The sequence below is a fragment of the Condylura cristata genome, unplaced genomic scaffold (assembly GCF_000260355.1).
Source record: "Condylura cristata isolate star-nosed mole 26May11 unplaced genomic scaffold, ConCri1.0 scaffold00010, whole genome shotgun sequence".
NCBI classification, from domain to species: Eukaryota; Metazoa; Chordata; class Mammalia; order Eulipotyphla; family Talpidae; genus Condylura; species Condylura cristata.
This window is the reverse complement of record NW_004567111.1, coordinates 46,352,730-46,370,904: the sequence shown is the minus strand read 5'-3', so window position 1 is coordinate 46,370,904 and position 18,175 is coordinate 46,352,730. Positions and strand designations below refer to the sequence as shown.

Sequence of the window (18,175 nt, the reverse complement as noted above, 5' to 3'; positions counted from 1 at the left end):
GGTAGGTAGATAGATATGTAGAGAAAAAGAAAGATTCATCTGAGTCAAGGAAATGACCATTCAAATTTTAGCTATTCCAAAAATTTCGAACAGTCTAATTTTTTAAAATGCACCTGACATTTCACTATGGATGTATTCCTTTACTTATTCACATTAATTCAAGTTCACAAAGAAAATTACTTCCCTCTCTTATGAGCAGATATTATACAAAACCAAATAAACAGCAGTCACCAGGTTTTCTAACCAAAACAGTGCTCTTCATCTGGGGATTTTAGTACCTAACCAGACATACATAAAAGATCATCCTACCTCTGTTCCTTCAATCTTATGTAATACTTAGCCCTGCCTCATGACCAGAGAAGGCAGACATTGACCAGTTTCCTTCATCCAATCTTACAAATTAGTACTGATAAACAAGATGAATGAAAAGCAATATATGTTTTGAATTCCTCTCAATAATAAAAAAATGTGAATGAGATACAAATCACAAACTACTCACTGACTATACAATTCTTAATTAAAGTATAAGAAGTTATTAACATTTGACTACAATAACGTATATGTGTAGATGAACTGGTCCTAATCTCTCTATTTCTTGGATCCTCATAGCAAATAATTTTTTTAAAATCCAAGTCTTTTCTCATTTTTAAAAAAAATAATGTATTTTCTTTTTTAATTATGTATACACATATATGTGTATATATGTGTGTATATATATATATATACATATATTTATATAACATCTTTATTTTTTATATTTTTTCATCTTAGTTGCAATCTCTGTGGAATTCCCACCACCACTACGTATTTCTTTCACTCCTATATAAAAAGATTGCCTTCTCTGCAGGTTACCAATGATGGAAAATGTCATCTATTATAACTGACAAAATCACTATGATATTACTGATAATGGCTTGACTATGAGTTCTAGTTCTGTTGCATCTAACAGACCAGAATAGACACAAAGGAAAAACCAAAATAAAAAAATCAGAGCAGACGTTTTCACTCTAGATATCTTTTATCCTGAATCCACTGTGCTATCTCCTTAACTATTACTATCTCCTTCTACTTCAACAGCATTGTTGAAACTATTATAATGGTATAAGTCATTTAACTGAGCTACCTGCTTCTACTGGCACTGTTTTACTTTCAGAATATTTTAAAAACATAATCCAACTTCCCATCCCAAGCCTACTCAAATCTTCTAAAGACTTACATGCAGGGTTAAATGGTAACATCTTAGCCATGTTTCCACATAAAGCTCTACATGAATTGACCCTCTAGTATCAATCTAACAGTCTGAACATGTTTCTTCAATCCTTTGCTCCAAACAAAATGTCTGCTTTGTAGCTCAATAAACTTGCCAGGTCTATGTCAGTCAGTGCACTCACTGGTAGCACTGACTAGGACAAGACCCCCAAATATTCACAGAACTTGCTCCCTCAACTCTTCTTACTAACATCATCTCTGAAATTTTTGGTTTCACCATTCCCTACACCTGTTTCCCACATGGTTTTTCTCCATAGAAGTTATCACCATTCATCTAAAATATAAGAATAGTCATATGCTATGTATATTCATTCTATCTAAGGTCTTTCTTTCACATCCAAATAAGGAAGGTGGCACAATTTTTAATGTTTAAGATTATGGAAAGAATATAATACTATATTAATACTTTCGAGTGAATATTTAATAATTTGGCCTATTAATTTTCTTTTTTGTAGTACTAAGCATGTCAACAATTTTTATAACACTAAATTGAAGATGTAATGTAATTGTAAGAAACAACTTTTAAAGTAAAAATATTGTTTCCACATATTGTTATCATTTCATGTAATAAACAGTGACAGATCATATGCCCAAATACAGTAAAGCAGAGATTAAAAAAAATAAACACTTACATCATTTGTGTTAACATGCCATGCCATATCACCATAAGACACCAGCTGTCCATTAACATAACACCGAATCTCACTGTTCCTCCATCGGTTGTAAATGTGGACAATGCTTATCATGTACCACTTAAATAAAAAATATCAATATGCAATATTTAATTACTATTATCTAAAAAGTATCATAATGTTACTAACACACTACCAAATAAAAAATATATCAATATGCAATATTTAATTACTATTATCTAAAAAGTATCATAATGTTACTAACACACTACCAAAAAAGTGCTTGAAGGGATAATAATTGTAATCTACTACCATTTCCTCAAGTTCCCCTTCTTATCTTACAGATAACAGACATTCATAAAGAATTCATATGTGATGCAGTGAAAGCTTAAACCTCTTGAATACTGGAAAGATAATATTTCCACTATAACAAAACCCAAAAGTTGAAGAACTACAATTATATGTGTGTCCATTCATTCAATAACATTTACCTTAGGCCAGGCCCTGTAAATATGCTGGACTAACAAATAGCACAAAGATCCAGATCTCCTGGAATTTATTATAGTAAAAGAACATAATTGTGTAACTAAATTAAAACAGATTTATAAATAATAATGATTAATTTCTCTGGGGAAAAAAAGACCACTGAACTTGAAAAGAATAACCATGGATTGCTTGGTCAGGAACAATTAGTCAATGGAACAGTATCTTAGAATTTAAATAAGATGTAGATGTCTTCAATTTTACTATTTAGATTTACTAAATCCAGAAATAATTATTTAGCTTTAATTTAAAATAACATAAAAAGTCATTCAGATTCAATGATTTTATAATGATTTCTCATTTAATTGTTAGTAGTGCCAACAGGAAGTATTTTAAACATCAATTTTGATATGGATGGTTGATAGTCATGCAACAATTTGTGGATTAAACCTTTAGTCTGTCCAGAGTTAAAAATCTAAAGCAGAGAATACAAAACTATTTTTTCTAAAATTAAAAGAAAACAAATGATTTAAGGGGAAGGGGAAACACACTATTTTCCAAAAAAAAAAAAAAAAACATAAAAATATAAATTGCTAAATTGCTAGCTTTTTCCTTCAGATTACTGATAAACATTGTTCAGTCATTTCATATACATTTTGAGAAATATAAAGTTGTAACAGTAATTCTCAACCACAAAATTCTTAGTAATTTCAATGTACCAAAATACAACATACAAAATTTAATTATATTAACTTGCTTTAGACAATAATACTGTATAATTCATGAAACAGAAGGACACAAAAATGAAAGCTCTTCAATTAAAAAAAAAGTCAGGTCAAATCATTTAATTAACTCTCAAAACATATATCATTTTCAAAGTTGTTTCATTGTAAGTAACCCTTAACTATAATCTATTTTAAACAGCTTTAATTGGTCAAAAAATAAAATATATATTAGCCTTAATGAAAACCAGAATAAAAACTTTAAAGTTAGTCAATGATTAACTCGTATTTCTAAATCTTAGCAAATTATCAAGAAACAAAAAAAAATGAACTTCAAATAATTTTAAGGAAATTTGTATAGAAATTTCCATATGCAAGAATTAAAATTTATCTATATTACCTTCATTGAGCTTGAAATTTCTCAAATAGAATGTCATCTGAGTATCATAGAACACAAAATCCTAATTTATACTTTGGAGTAAACTTTTTAGAAATTTTAATTTTTTAAAAAGAAGAGGCATTAATAAATGTCTATAAATACAAAAAGATTATCTGCACCAAAACAGTTTCAAGATAAATACAGTAGGTTTATGTATGTCTGTTGATCTAATACAGAAAAATAGAATATAGAAAACCACTAACATGTAGATATTATAGCTAAAGAAGTAATAACTGAGGATAGAGGAAAAGATAAGACAAAGGGTAAAGGAAGAATAACAGAATTCACAGAAAGAGCAAAATTAAACATAAGACTAAGCTTGAAGGATGAATAGGAATCTTTCAGTGAACAAGGGGGAAGAATTACATTATAAAGGCAGAATCTTAGTATAGTTTGATAGTTAGCCAAGCACAGAGGCTTAATAAAAATGTGTATCAGTGTCTATAGGTTTAGTAAAAAAGCAAAGATCAGACTGTAAAGAGACCTGTAGGACACCGTTAGAAATCAGCCTTTGTTTTGTGCATATTATATCACTAAACAATTATGAACAGGAAGCAAAATTATTTGTTCTATACTTTAGGAAAAAGGAACCCTCTTACACTGTTTGTGAGAATGCAAACTGCTCCAACTACTATAGAAAGCTGTGCGCAGGTCCATCAAAGTTACTAAATATGTATGGAGCTACCATACGACCCAGTGACTCCACTCCTAGAAATCTATCCAAAGGACACAAAACATTTAAGTGGAAAGGAAACCTGCACCCCTATGTTTACTGTAGCACTGTTTACAATGGTTAGTATATAGAAACTACCTAAAGGAGATGACAGGATCAAGCAGATGTGGTTTGCATACATAATCAAAACATTCATTAATTCAAACATGGATGGAGCTAGAAGGAATTATGCTCAGTGAAGCAGTCAAAGGAAAAAGAAAAAATATCAAATGGTTTCACTTACAGAACAGGGAAACAAAACAAAACCCTACAAAACTTGTAGGCAAACTATAGATCTGAAGGATACAACAAGGGAGAGGGAGGAAGAAGTGCCAAAATAGAGGCTGGAAGAGCACAAGGAAATATGGTGATGATCTGCTGGTGATGTGGTGGTGGGAGATTTACAGGGATTAAAATCAAATATGCTACAGTATTTGAGAGGAGAAATCAAATACTCTACAAAAATGAACAACGATGCAAGAAAATTTAAAAGTTTAACCAATTAAGAAGGCAGTGCATAGGTGAGAAAAAGAAAAAAAAAAAACACAAATAAAAAATTGCTGTATAATAAACCTGGAGATTTGACTCATGTAAAGAGTTAATTGTATGTAAAATCTTAATGCCTCCTCAATGATACAAGATAAAGAATGAGCAATATGAAGAATTTAAGTAGCAAATTTTTTAAATATATTATACGCAAATATAATGTCTAGGAAATAGAAGTACATGAGTTGAAAACTGAACTGATAGAAAAATAAAATAGATGATGAAAAAAAAAAACTAGATAGTTCCCTACATGCTATAAAGATAGGCGACCTTTTAATTAAAACAAAGATTTTTTTTTTAATTAGTGTATATGAGATGAGAGATAGTGAATTCAACATTTCTTATTCTGCTGAGCTGCCAGAGATCAATCCAGATGATAGTTTCTCATAGGTAGATGAGAATGGAGCTGTGGAAATGAAAACAAGAGGTGATACTGAAAGTGAACTTGAATAAAAATTTCAGGAAAAAATATAAGCTGCATAACAGCTTTTGTTCACTGTATTAACATCTTCAATACCTGGAAGAATATCAGGGGTAGAGCAAATTATTTTAATAAGGTTTTATAAGATAATGAAAAAAAGAAGTCAAGAGCTTCACTTTATACAACACCAAAACTAGATATAAACGTAGAAAGAAAATGCAGGCAGGTAGAAAAGAACTTTGTAAGTCACAGACAAACAAGAAAAGAACATTGTAAGTCACTGTTCAGACAATGGGAATAGTAAATTGTGTTCTCAGGAGCAATATTTATTTATACATACCTTGCGTGGTTGAAAATCATATTTCACACAGTGCTGAAAACCTTTTCCTTTGGATTTCAGTGATGTAACTATTAAACAGTTGCCAACAAAATGAGCAGAATAACCAACTCCTTTGCTAGTACGAAAACTGTAAAGAAAACTCACTATAGTATAATATCCTCAGACAAAAAGAGCGATACATCTAAGGCTCATTACATGACATTATGAAACATTATCATAAAAATAAAATATGCCCCTTTAGAGCAAAAAGGATATTACAAATAGCCAATAAAGGCTAGTACCTAAAATTTTAGAATAAAAGGTATGTACTTTAAATTGGGAAAACTGAACATAATAGAACCTTCTAATGTTTCAATTTAAAATAAATATAATACAAATACACAAAAACAAATGAATGGCAAAAGAAAGCCAACTCAAATACATTTCTTATAAGGAATATCTAGAATTGTTTTCAAAAGCAACTTCCTAATTGCATCTTTGAAAATAACTTATCAAGTTGAAAAAAATCAACCCAATTTTAGTAAATAATGGGGTTAAACAAGCAAAGCAGTATATTTTCAGCTTAAAAAAGTAAAAAACAAATGTGACTCAAATATTGCGATTTTTTTTCTAGAGGAATGAAAGTGAATTCAATCACAAAAATTTAAAAACTGCAAAAGCTACAATGAAGGTATTATTGAACTAAATATATCATCTCCAAATATAAATTAACATTCTGAAACATTTATATTTGGAAGTATGAATCCTATGTAAAATTTTCTTCGATTATTATCCATATAAATCTTTTCTAATAGAGAATATAAACTATTAGTAACTCACATTTTCCTGTACTTATGTTTCAATCACTATACAAACACTTTTTAAGTATCTGATTAAATATCTCATATGTGATAGATAATATTATTGTAATATTAAATTTGAAGACACCAAAACATATGAGAGAAAATAGAGAATTTAAACTTGGGCAGTCTTATTTTAGAGTATGGCAAGTATTAAATGAGTTACTATTTGTAAGCACTTTACAATGCCTAGTACAGCTGACCCCTGAACAACAGGAGGATTAGGGATGCTGACTTTGCCCAAAACTTAACTATTAATAGCTTGGTTGTGACCAGAAGCCTTACCTATAACATAAACAGTTAAGTAACACATATTTTGTATGCCAAATAAACTATGTACTGACTTCTCACAATAATACAGAAAATCTTTCTTTAAAAAAGAGAAATGTCACATCTAGTATTTTATTATATACTTTATAAACTTATTGCAAATTCGAAGAAAATTCACTTGTATGTGGACCTGCACAGTTCAAACCTATGTCATTCTATTGTGAACTTTATATAGTAAGGCAGACAATACAATTTGAAGCTCCTATTTCTGTTTATTACTGACAAACTGAAAATATCAAGTTCTCTGTCCTTACAGATAAAACTGTTGTTACATTGTTCAACTTATAGATCAGTCATTTATCAAATAGTTTAGCTGATTAATATTTCTTAAATGACATTAATATTTTTGAAGATATCTTAAGTTAGATAGAAAAAGTAAGAAAAATTCAAAATGAATGAAATCTAGTAGGAATTTGGCTCTTGACAGGGTTCAGCAGCCTCATTAAGAACCTCACAACTGATCTATATTGAAGCAGACTTTAAAGAGAAGGTCTGGAATGCTTAACTTGTAAACTGCAATTGAAAAAAGTTTAAAACAATGATGTAGGTTTACATAGAATCAATAACAAAAAAAAAAAAAAAACTTGTATTTGACTTAACTGTGTCCTTAGTTTGAAGGTATACATTTCTAATTTACTATGGTACCTTGAGACTATGTTACATTTACAAAATTGAATGCTAAATACAAAATTCATACAAAATTAAATATTTTACTTACCAATAAAGATAAGGTTTATCCTTATCAACATTAATGTTGTTTAATGGATCCATTCGAAACCAAGTGTTTAAGGTGAAGCCATTCTGATAAGGCCACTTTGCGATGGGAGGCAATGCGATTGCCTGCAAGGCAATTAAAAAATAATACCAAGTATCAGTTAAAGAAAATGTTACAGTAACTAAAGCCAAGTATGGTAATTACAGATAAAAATATAGAGTATAAAAACTTTAGAAAATCATGGACAAATATAAAAAAACTATTATCTTATTAAATTATATATAAATATTCCACTCATAGTAATTGACTATAGAATACCTTAGAGTAGGTTACACAACAGGTTTTAGACTGTCCGTTAAGAAGTCCTCCATCAACGTTACCAATGTACAATCTGTTTATATATGCCTCAGAATTTTCAGTTTTCTATTACCTCTGTTAAGTTTACAGTAATATTTCATTGGATTAAAGGAAGTCAAATTTTACATCCAAAAATGATTGTGCTAGCAAATATTAATGAAAGTGACATTAAGGAAATTGATACTAAGGAAGGCTAATGCTTATAATACTAAAATAAAAGGTAAAGCATGAGATTTTCTATTCAGAAACTTAACCACTAAAATTTATTAACAAAAATGAGTCAAATTCACTTTTAAGTACAAAAGGAAAAATATAGTATTCAGTTAAAATTGCCTCAAAAAAAATCTAGTTACTCTATGGAAAACCTGAAAAATTGGTTGATTACTTGACCTAATGTCAAGAAAAATGAGTCGACATCTTCCTAGAGATGCCCAAGTCCTTCACATAAGAGATAATTATACATTATGATATTACAACTGATATGCTCCCTCAAATAGACTCTTCACATTGCTGATAATGACTTTCTCAAATATATACCTTCCATATAAAAATCCTCTATTATGAAAGAATAAAAAAGTTTAAATTTCTTCAGGTTATATATGCACTATGGTTCCAACAACCCCTTTCAATATCATTCCCTTCTATTACCATATTTCAAAATTCAAAGTAAACACATCTATCTTCTCTGCCATGCTCCCAATTGTCCCTTAATGGCAGGCTAAGATGGCCCTTTTCTGTGAAGCTTTTCTGGACTTTCTAGTTTAGTTTTTCTTTTCATTGTTTTCCCATAGCATTCAGTACCTAAATCTACAGTAATTTTCCATAACAAGTTGCTTTTACATCTGCCTATCCATTAAAGTTCCTTAAAAGTCAGAAATAAAAGTTGTACTAACAACACTGTTAGACTTAGGACATAGAAAATATTCAGTATATGGCTGATGGAAAAAAAAAAAAAAACTCAAAGCAAAGATTCAGAAGTGCTTGCTATAAAAATAAAACACAGAAAAATACACTCACACACAATCTCAAATAAAAACTCAAACCCTAAAAATATGCCATACCTGTCCTTTTAAATTTAACATTTAAGTGTTTGCTTGCTTCAGCAGCACATATACTAAATTTGTAACAATAAATTTGGAACAATACAGAGAAGATTAGGATGACCCTGCAAAAGCAAAAGGATGGCATGCAAAATCATGAAGCATTCCATATTTTTTAATGACAAAGGACTGATCACAAAGATACAAAGAGCTGATGAAACTCAAAAATAAAGTGAACAACCCCATCAAAAAATGAGCAGAAGAGCTAAAAAAGACACTTCTCCAAAGAGGAACTGCAGACAGTCAACAGGCATATGAAAAAAGGTTCAGCATCACTTATAACAAGGGAAATGCAAATCAAAACCACAATGAGATACCACCTCACACCAGTGAGAATGGCACATATTAAAAAAAACCAACAACAACAAATGTTGTTGTGGAGAAAAAGGAACTCTCCTACACTACTGGTCCAACCACCTGGGAAAGCTGTTTGGAGGTTCCCCAAACTGCCAAAAATGGAGCTTCCATATGATCTATCCAAAGGACACAAAAACATTAATTCAAAAGGACACCAACATCCCTACGTTTATTGCTGCACTATTTATAATAGGGATGTGTGGAATTAACCCAAATGCCCAAAAATAGATGACTAGATCAAGAAGATGTGGTACACGGAATATTACTCAGCAATCACAAAAGATAAACTCATGCCATTTGTGACAAAATAGGTGGAGCTAGAAGGCATCATACTTAGTGAAATACGCCAGAAAAAAAAGAAAAACATTGGATGGTTTCACTCATAGCATGAGTGTGTGTGATTAGGGGGAAAAAGTAATTTTAATAAAGTAACAACGACTATCAACCAACAACTGTAAACCAGAGACATTCTACAGGGGAGTAGAGGGAAACAGGTTCAGAACTAGGATGGGAAGAGCAAATGGGACTCTAGTGATGGCACATGAGTGAAGTGGTGATGGGAAGTCCACGGGAATTACAACTAAGATGAAAAATATGAAAAAGTGTACAAAATAAAGAAAGATGTGTGTGTGTGTGTGTGTGTGTGTAATAAATTTAACATTTAAGCAAGTGGTTCAGGCAGTTTCCATGTCAAAATAACGTTTTTTAATTTTAAAAAGGGAACTGTATTATTTTGTTTTGTTTACTATAGAAATGAAATTCTTGCCAAGTTAATAACTGTTTAATATTTTCACTAAACCAGACTTCATTTACTATAACTGTTTTGAAACAGCAAGATAAAGAGGAGAAACACTTATTAAGGACACTGAAGAGCAAAATGACTATAGGATTACATAAGTAGTTGAACAAATATGTTAAATTGTCATTAATACCTGTGAAGAAAATTGGTACAGGTTTCAAGTCATGGTTTTCAAAATGGTTTTTGACAAAATCAACATACACACACACAACTGCACTTTCACATCAATAATAGGGCTCACTAAGTACCATGCATGGTGTGATGGTGCGCAGCTTTTACTGCCCTATCTTCGTTAGTCCACATAGCATGCAATTTTTTTTTTTCCCAACGACTGGATTTAATCATTTTGTAGCATCAGTTCCATAAACCAATCTACTAGATCTTCAATAAGAACTCAAACGTTCAATAAATAAATGGTAGAGACAAGAATTCATTCAAGTTTTCCAGAGCTACACTTTTAGTAAAAAAGTGATACAACATCCAAGAGATCATTTTTAACTATCCTCAGTGTAGAAATGAGTCTAAATCACCTGTATTGTAAACACCAGTGAACCAAAATACATAATAAAAAGAAAAATCTCATCTTGAGTGATAATGGAATAATAACAGTCTTTGGTGTTACTAGAACTTAGGTGTTACCACCCTAAGAAGCTCTACAACATCAATTTCCTTAGATTCATTTTGTGAACTTCTAGTAATACATAAATAAGGAACTTTATTATAGGCAATCTCTTCAACAAGATATTTACCTTTACTCAAGAACATTTTTTTTTTAATTTAACGTGTAATATCTTGAACTGCTCCCGTTTCTAAAGGGTACTACCTCAACTTCTTGTTCCTATTAACATATGGAAGAAAATCTACTCTATAATGTACTGCATTCCTAGACCTTTTTAACTCTTTTAACTAATACATATATCTTTCAAAAGATGTTCTGTTCTATCATGACATATAAAAAAACTGAATCTCATGTTCAGATGAGTTACTTTCAGTAAACTACTTCATCAGTGAGTACAAAAGTGCACTATTTCCTAAATTAAGCAGATTCATGAACTAGGTCACAATGTAATGGCAAGAATTTTAAAAACAGCTTCTAACTAAATTTTTTAGCAGTTCAAGAGCAAAAGTAATGTGCTGGGAATAAGTCAGTCTACTGTTAAATAAAACATTAGATTTAAGATGACACCGATTTTCATTAAGATCGTGACTTTGCTTTATGATCACGAACAGGATCACATTTTTGAAGTTCATTTTCCTCAGCTTATGTAAAAATAATAATTCATTTATCTTACATAGCTTTTATAATCTAACTGAACTAACAATTGTATAAGTTCTAGCTCTTTCCAGGAACTCCCGACTCAATATAGAAAAAAAAAGTGTGTGTGTATGTATCATAATACTAATTATAATTTCTGAGTTAACACTGAATTACAACATTGTTCATTATTTAGAAGTATAGGATTTTCCAAATCACCCATAATGAAAATGAGTGATGTAGATACAATTAGAAAAGAGAAAGTAGATGGTAAGTCAATCAATAGCCACTAAACAAAAACAACTCAAACATATACTCCTAAGAATATATCAATAAAATTATGTGTCTGTGTTTAAAATGAATTACATATTGACAGAAAGGCTCACAATTTCAAGCAATTTTTGGTTCAACTTAAATTTTTGGTTCAACTTACAAGCAGGATGAGCTGCAGCCAAGGCAATTAAAAGCATTTTTACTCTAACTTAACTGAACCTTGTTAATTTCTAGATACAACTGCAATTTTTACTTTACATTACTAGTGGGAATGCAAAATTTTATCTTTTCCATTATAAAAAGTAATTTAACCTGATCTCAGGAAATGAAATACACCATAAAGCCAAAACATTAAAATGTTTTGTTCTTCTACCTCTTAACCTGTATCTAACAAGGTCAGATTAATAGAATTTTTATAACATGTATGGAAATACCTGTATGGAAATAGAACTGCTACATTAATAAGTACCTCTACCCACTTTGGGACAGTGAAAATGGTTTTCTTAACTAAATACCACTCATACATTTTATATGTGTTTTACTCTAACAACCTTATGTGTACAAATGACTCACATAAGAAAGTAACTTTAACCTTTAGCATTTTTGTTTTACAACTGATAGAAATGGTTATTTAAAAGAAAAGATTAACAGCAAAATATTAAGGTTAAATAAAAATAATTAGTAAATCACAAAATACTGTTAAGAAAATGAAGAGAGTAGGCAGATTGGGAGAAAATTTTTGACAAACTCATGTCTGAGTTTATATTCCAAATCTATAACAAAGATAAGTTTGAATTCAAACACAACAAACAAAGCTATAAGGACTGTCACTAAGGACATAAAAAAATACTCAATATCATCAGTAGTAATGGCAATATAAAATGAAAAGTAAAATCAGGTCCAATTACGTAACCATTCAAATGCCTCCAATTAAAAAGATGGATAATTCCAGGATGCAGATAAGTTGGGATTCTCATACATTACTAATGGGAATGCAAAATTTTATTTCCATTATAGAAAGTAATTTAACCTGATCTCAGGAAATGAAATACACCATAAAACCAAGTAGTCTATTTATATTCACTCCAGAGGTAAGAAAACATACCTAGAAAAATACCTATTCAAATGCTTATATCAAATTAATTTATAAAAGTCAAAAATGAAACCCAGTGTACATCAAATAGTAATTATATGATTTAACTGCAGTGTAGTAAAATGCAGCATAGCTGTTCTTAGAGTAAGAAATATATATTGATAAGCTACAGTATGAATAATATCATAAGCAAAGTCTGAGAAAAAGTTGCAAGTCATCTTTTCACTGTATGATTTTAATTGTATGAAATTCTAGAAGAGGCAAAAATATATGCACATAAAATAAATCAAAGCTTGCAAGTGACAGGGAGTAGGAGCAAAGACTGGTTTCAAACAGGCACAAGGGAATCTGGGAGAGTGAAGTAATTGTTATAAATATTAGTTGCAGTGATGGTCACAAAACTATCAAAACTCATGAAGATATACTTTTTAAACAATGTAACATTATTACATATAAATTATACCTTAATAGAATTAACTAAAAATGATATAAATAAAAATAAACACATTTAAAACTTACCGCAGCGCTACAACCAGGAAAATTGAAAAACGTATCCGGACCATGTCTTTGTGGCATCTGATTAAGAACTGACAATAACTTTACTGCATGTCTTGGCTGAGGAAACAAGAAAATAAAGAAATGTCATTGCACAAATTGAGTAATAATATCTAATAGCCATATTAAACACTGGACTGTCCTCCAAGTAGAGAGAAATTAATTTTAAGTAATTTACTAAATTCTTTAAGGAGGATAATTTCCATAACAAATTCAAATTTACAGCTATCTAGAGACAAATTGTTAAATTAATACTTAATAGTATTAATATACTGGTATTGAATACCATTTCCCTCTGACCATAGCTTACCCAGATTCCACTTTCTCCTCGAAGCATGCTGAACAAAAGTTTCAACTCCTTCACAGTGATGCTGTAGCTGGCAAGAACCCCCAACATATCAACTAGAAGATCTTCAAAGGAAAATAAAGTTATTCTGAACTCTAATCATAAGCTGCTATCAGTTAAGGTAATACACTTTTTGAAAGAACAAAAGTTATCAATTGCCATTTCTTTCTCTATATTAATCTAGTATCTCTAAATATCCTATGAATAGTCATTCAAGTTAGCAACTTGTAAGTCCTCAGATAAAAAAAAAAATGTATATTTAATCCGTAGGATTTTCCCCCATTAGATTTACAATTCAAATTAAATTTCCTTAGTAAATATGTAAAATGCATTTTATAAATTCCCCAAATACAAGATTCATACACACATACAAACTTGCCATATGCAAGGGAAGGGAAGTAAAATATGCAAAAATGAAATGATTTAACATTGGAAATTGACTACTTTCAAATGAAAAAGTTGAGAGTTAACCATATTTCTAGAATTATCTAATAAAACACACTGAACTTTCCCCGAACACATTAACAACAACTTTGAGCACTTTTTCCTTGCCTGGCATTATTCCAAGTAAATTACATTTATTTATTTCATAAATCTTCATAACAAGCTTATGAGGTAATATTATCATGCCCTTCTAAAAATAAGGAAAGTGAGTCATAAACAATCACAATCACAATTAATCACACTGCCCAAGAACAAAGTCTCATAGTAAGAGCTAGTATTCAGACATAAGCAGTATGCCTCTAGAACCCTTATTCTTACCTACTAGATTCTAAGTGGAAGTAACATATATATTCATTACAAGTGACATATATTAACATATCTATGTACATAAAAGAGATACACTAGCTCACCAAATAGTAAAAAAAAGTATACACTTAATACTTTATGATTACTCTCTCATCAGGACATGTAAGAGTATTTTATCAGTGTTCTTTGAAAGAAATTAGACACCTAAATATTTACATTTAATTTTCTCAATTTTAAAGCACTTCCCAACAATGCAAATGTTATATGTGTGTGCTTCTAATATGAATGTACATTATAAACAATATGTTATCAATTAGTACAAAATGTTAGGTTGGGATAAGGTAAAATAAATTGTTCTATATTACTATCACAGATTAGCAGTTGGTATTTTAGTCTCATATACAGACTTTTTAAAAGAAAAATATTAACACTTTTAAATTATCTAATCAATTTATTATTAATATTTAACCACATTCCAGTGAAACTTTCACATTAATAAATAAAAAGTACTCCTTTGAGCTTAACATGTTACAAAAAAGTAATGTTTGATGGTTACTGTGCTTTGTTAGTTTATTATCTAAATTTTAATGTCTGTACTGAAAAGTAAAGGTAGAGATATATTTCTGGCATATATTCAATGTAGGATATAGTAAGAATACTCAATACTGAAAATTTTTAAAAAGTGTACATTTTTAGTTATCAATATTATTACTGGTCAAATATGGAAAAGAAACAAAAAGCTTTATATAACAGAGAATGTGAAGATATAAACTGTGGTATTATCAAATGTACTATGGTACTGATCATGCATTTATATACCAGTAAATTACTATGTATGTAATTAGGTTCTTTTTCTAAAATGAATGCTATATAGTGGCAGTAATTTTACATATAAAATTTAAAAATATGATTTAAATCCAGATGTGAATATTCAAAGATCACATTATGTGCTATACAACATGTGTACATACAAATTTATACAAAAAAAGCCCCCTTAAACAATGCTAGAATTTACAGAAAAGTACCAATCTTCATTAAAAAGCTGTTTTAAGTTTGAATTTTATTTTTTAGTAAACATTCATTAGTAATGAATATTTGGAATGTTAAGCCATTTGAACAGATAGAACTATCCTGAAAGTTATTAGAAATGATTTTAATACATTCTATAACAAAATATTTAATTTTAGAAAGCACTCATCCTGAACCTACTTTTCATTCCAATACTTTATTTAGAGTTTTATTCTAATAATATTAAAATTAATTAAATATACAAATAAAAGTTTCAAAGAGAATTTTCTGACATCGGAAGTAATTTTAAGGAGAAGGTATGATATTAAAAGGAGTCACACAAATAATTTTAAGAAGACACATGCTAGAGATTCATGGCTTAAGTGAATCAAATAAACTTAATTTGTGGGACTAACTGTTATTCTGGAACTATTTTTAAAAACATTTCTACTCATGTGAATTTAACCACAGAGAAGAATGGCCTTGAAGAGAGCTAAATGATTGATGGTGGAGAATCATAAATTCAAAAATTAGTATTTGAAGTAACACATTAAGTAGAAACAGTAATATTTTATACTTTACCTCAAATATATGTCTGTTTAATACAAAAACTTCTGGAAAATACCAGCATATAATAGATACTTCCAAAAAATACAACTGGCATATCCTAAGCCTTTTAGTATCTCTTGGCATATTAGTTCAATACATCTCAGAATGAGGAGCTTGTAGCTCAGAGACTTTGGTAAAGTGTTTACTACAGTGAACTATACAATGTATCATGATGTTTTAATTATATAAAGCTTTAATTAGATACTACATACAAAGGAACTGCTATTATTCTGATGGTTTTCATAGCATTTATTCCACATTACTGAGATTTTCTAAAAATACACAAAAACAAAAATGTAATTAAATTTATCTAATAAGTTGTCTTCTATTTTTCAGATTTTCCCTTTATGTAAAAGGCAAATCCATACATTTCTATTTTCCTATTTAAGTCAAGGTTGCCTCAACAAAGCTGTAGTGACTATAGAATATATGGTACATGAATCTTTATAAACATAAAAATTGTTATTTTGCTGTCAAATAACCTCATACCTGCTATCATGTCATCTACTGCACTCATTTTCAGCAATACTTGTTCAATTAGCCCAACTTCTGTGCTAGTCTGTAAATTCCGAACACTTTTTCGTAGAATGGCTGTAAACATGCTCCATATTTCTGCTTGACATGTTACATCACAGTGCTCCAAAAGCTCTGTCATGCATGTTATACTCTCAGCATCCTGGATAATAAAGTTCATCTCCAAGTCAAATTCTCCACCAACCAGCTGAAAATAAAGACATAGACAATGACATTACATATAACAATAAAATAACAAGAAGCATTAAATTACAAGAAAGCAAAAATACTCTACAAATTTTCAAATATTTTACTTGTCTAAAACCAATTGAGATAATAAAATTTTAAAAGCTACAGGTAAGAGAAAAGTTTTAAGAATGAAATACTAGAAAAGAAAAAAATCTGAATATTTTAATGCAGTATGTAGTTTCCAACCTATATGATAGAGCATATGATTAATGGATGATATTCAAGACTAATTCCTATTCAAAAGGGTTTGGCTCTTTCTTAAAATATTTATTTTTATTTATTTATGTATACAAGAACTGGGGTGTAGACCAACAGTATAGGGGTGGGGAGAGGCTCCACCAGACACAGGGGACAAAATGGGCAGATCTACTGAAATACACTGCTGAAGGGGCAGCAGATGAGACAGGGGAGGTCTTCTGAGCTATGTGGATCAGCACCCCTGACCGGGATTCAGATTCATGTTGCAATGGCTATCAATAGCTTGATAGCACTGAGCCTTAATCTCTGGCCACCTGGGAACCCAAAAGAGAGTTTTGCTCTTAAAGGTGATAATAACAAGAAAAGTTGAGGTTCACTAAAAAGAACTTTTAATACTATTCTTTTTCTCTTGTGCTGTTACTAGTCTGACAAAGAAATCTAATAGGAAAAGAATAGCTGAGGCTGACCTACAGAAACAGAGGATGAGAAAATATGAAACTTATACTAGCAAATTTACAATACAGGTGGAGACAATGGAACCAATGTTTAAAGGTGAAATCCTACTATCTTGTAATGCTTTTTAGAACACATGAACTGGTGAAGAAAGCTGTTTCAAGACCATATATTTAACTCATGGCATTATTCCAAAAGAATAAAATGTAATTACTATTCTTCCCAAATAATAATTTTAGTATCGTGACAAATACAAAGATAAAAGAAATGATACTTATCTTCTCTACTGATCAAATCACACATGAATGACCATAGTTTCAGGGATCATTTCTAAATAATAAACTGGGTATCATTTTAGTTAGTAGGTGGAAGATTTAGGAAGAAAATAATAGCTACCCACAAAATACCTGCCGAACTATGTCATTCATTCATGAATTTTATTAAAGACTAGAACTCACTGCTCTAGAAACTAAGACTCTATGTGTGGACCAGACAAAAACCAAGCACTAATAGTGCTAAATTCCAGTAACAGAGAAGTACATGAACACACACACCTACACACACACATACATATATATCCTACTTTATTCCAAAAAAAAAAAAATAGATTGCAGTGAGTTTAAAAGTTACATAAGTGTAAGAGAAGACACATTATAAATGATAGCAGAAGAGTTGAAAAGAAAATAATAAGGAAAGATGGGGCTACAAGCTAGATTCAAGTAGAATTATTATTAATTTTTTTAAAGATTTATTTATTTATTCATACAGAACTGGGGTACAGGCCAGAGATGCGGAAGGGTGAGAGGCTTCAC

General features: G+C 30.2%; 1 protein-coding gene across 1 annotated transcript in view; it reads right to left on the bottom strand.

Moving 5' to 3' along the window:
• NBEA (neurobeachin) overlaps positions 1 to 18,175 on the bottom strand; it is a 512,054-nt gene that overhangs the window by 443,048 nt on the left and 50,831 nt on the right. The window contains exons 2-7 of the mRNA XM_012723168.1: positions 16,440 to 16,671; positions 13,548 to 13,648; positions 13,202 to 13,297; positions 7,452 to 7,573; positions 5,565 to 5,691; positions 1,902 to 2,021 (exon numbers count right to left, since the gene is read on the bottom strand). Coding sequence (XP_012578622.1) covers positions 1,902 to 2,021; positions 5,565 to 5,691; positions 7,452 to 7,573; positions 13,202 to 13,297; positions 13,548 to 13,648; positions 16,440 to 16,671 — 798 coding nt within the window. The remainder of the gene's footprint in view (positions 1 to 1,901; positions 2,022 to 5,564; positions 5,692 to 7,451; positions 7,574 to 13,201; positions 13,298 to 13,547; positions 13,649 to 16,439; positions 16,672 to 18,175) is intronic.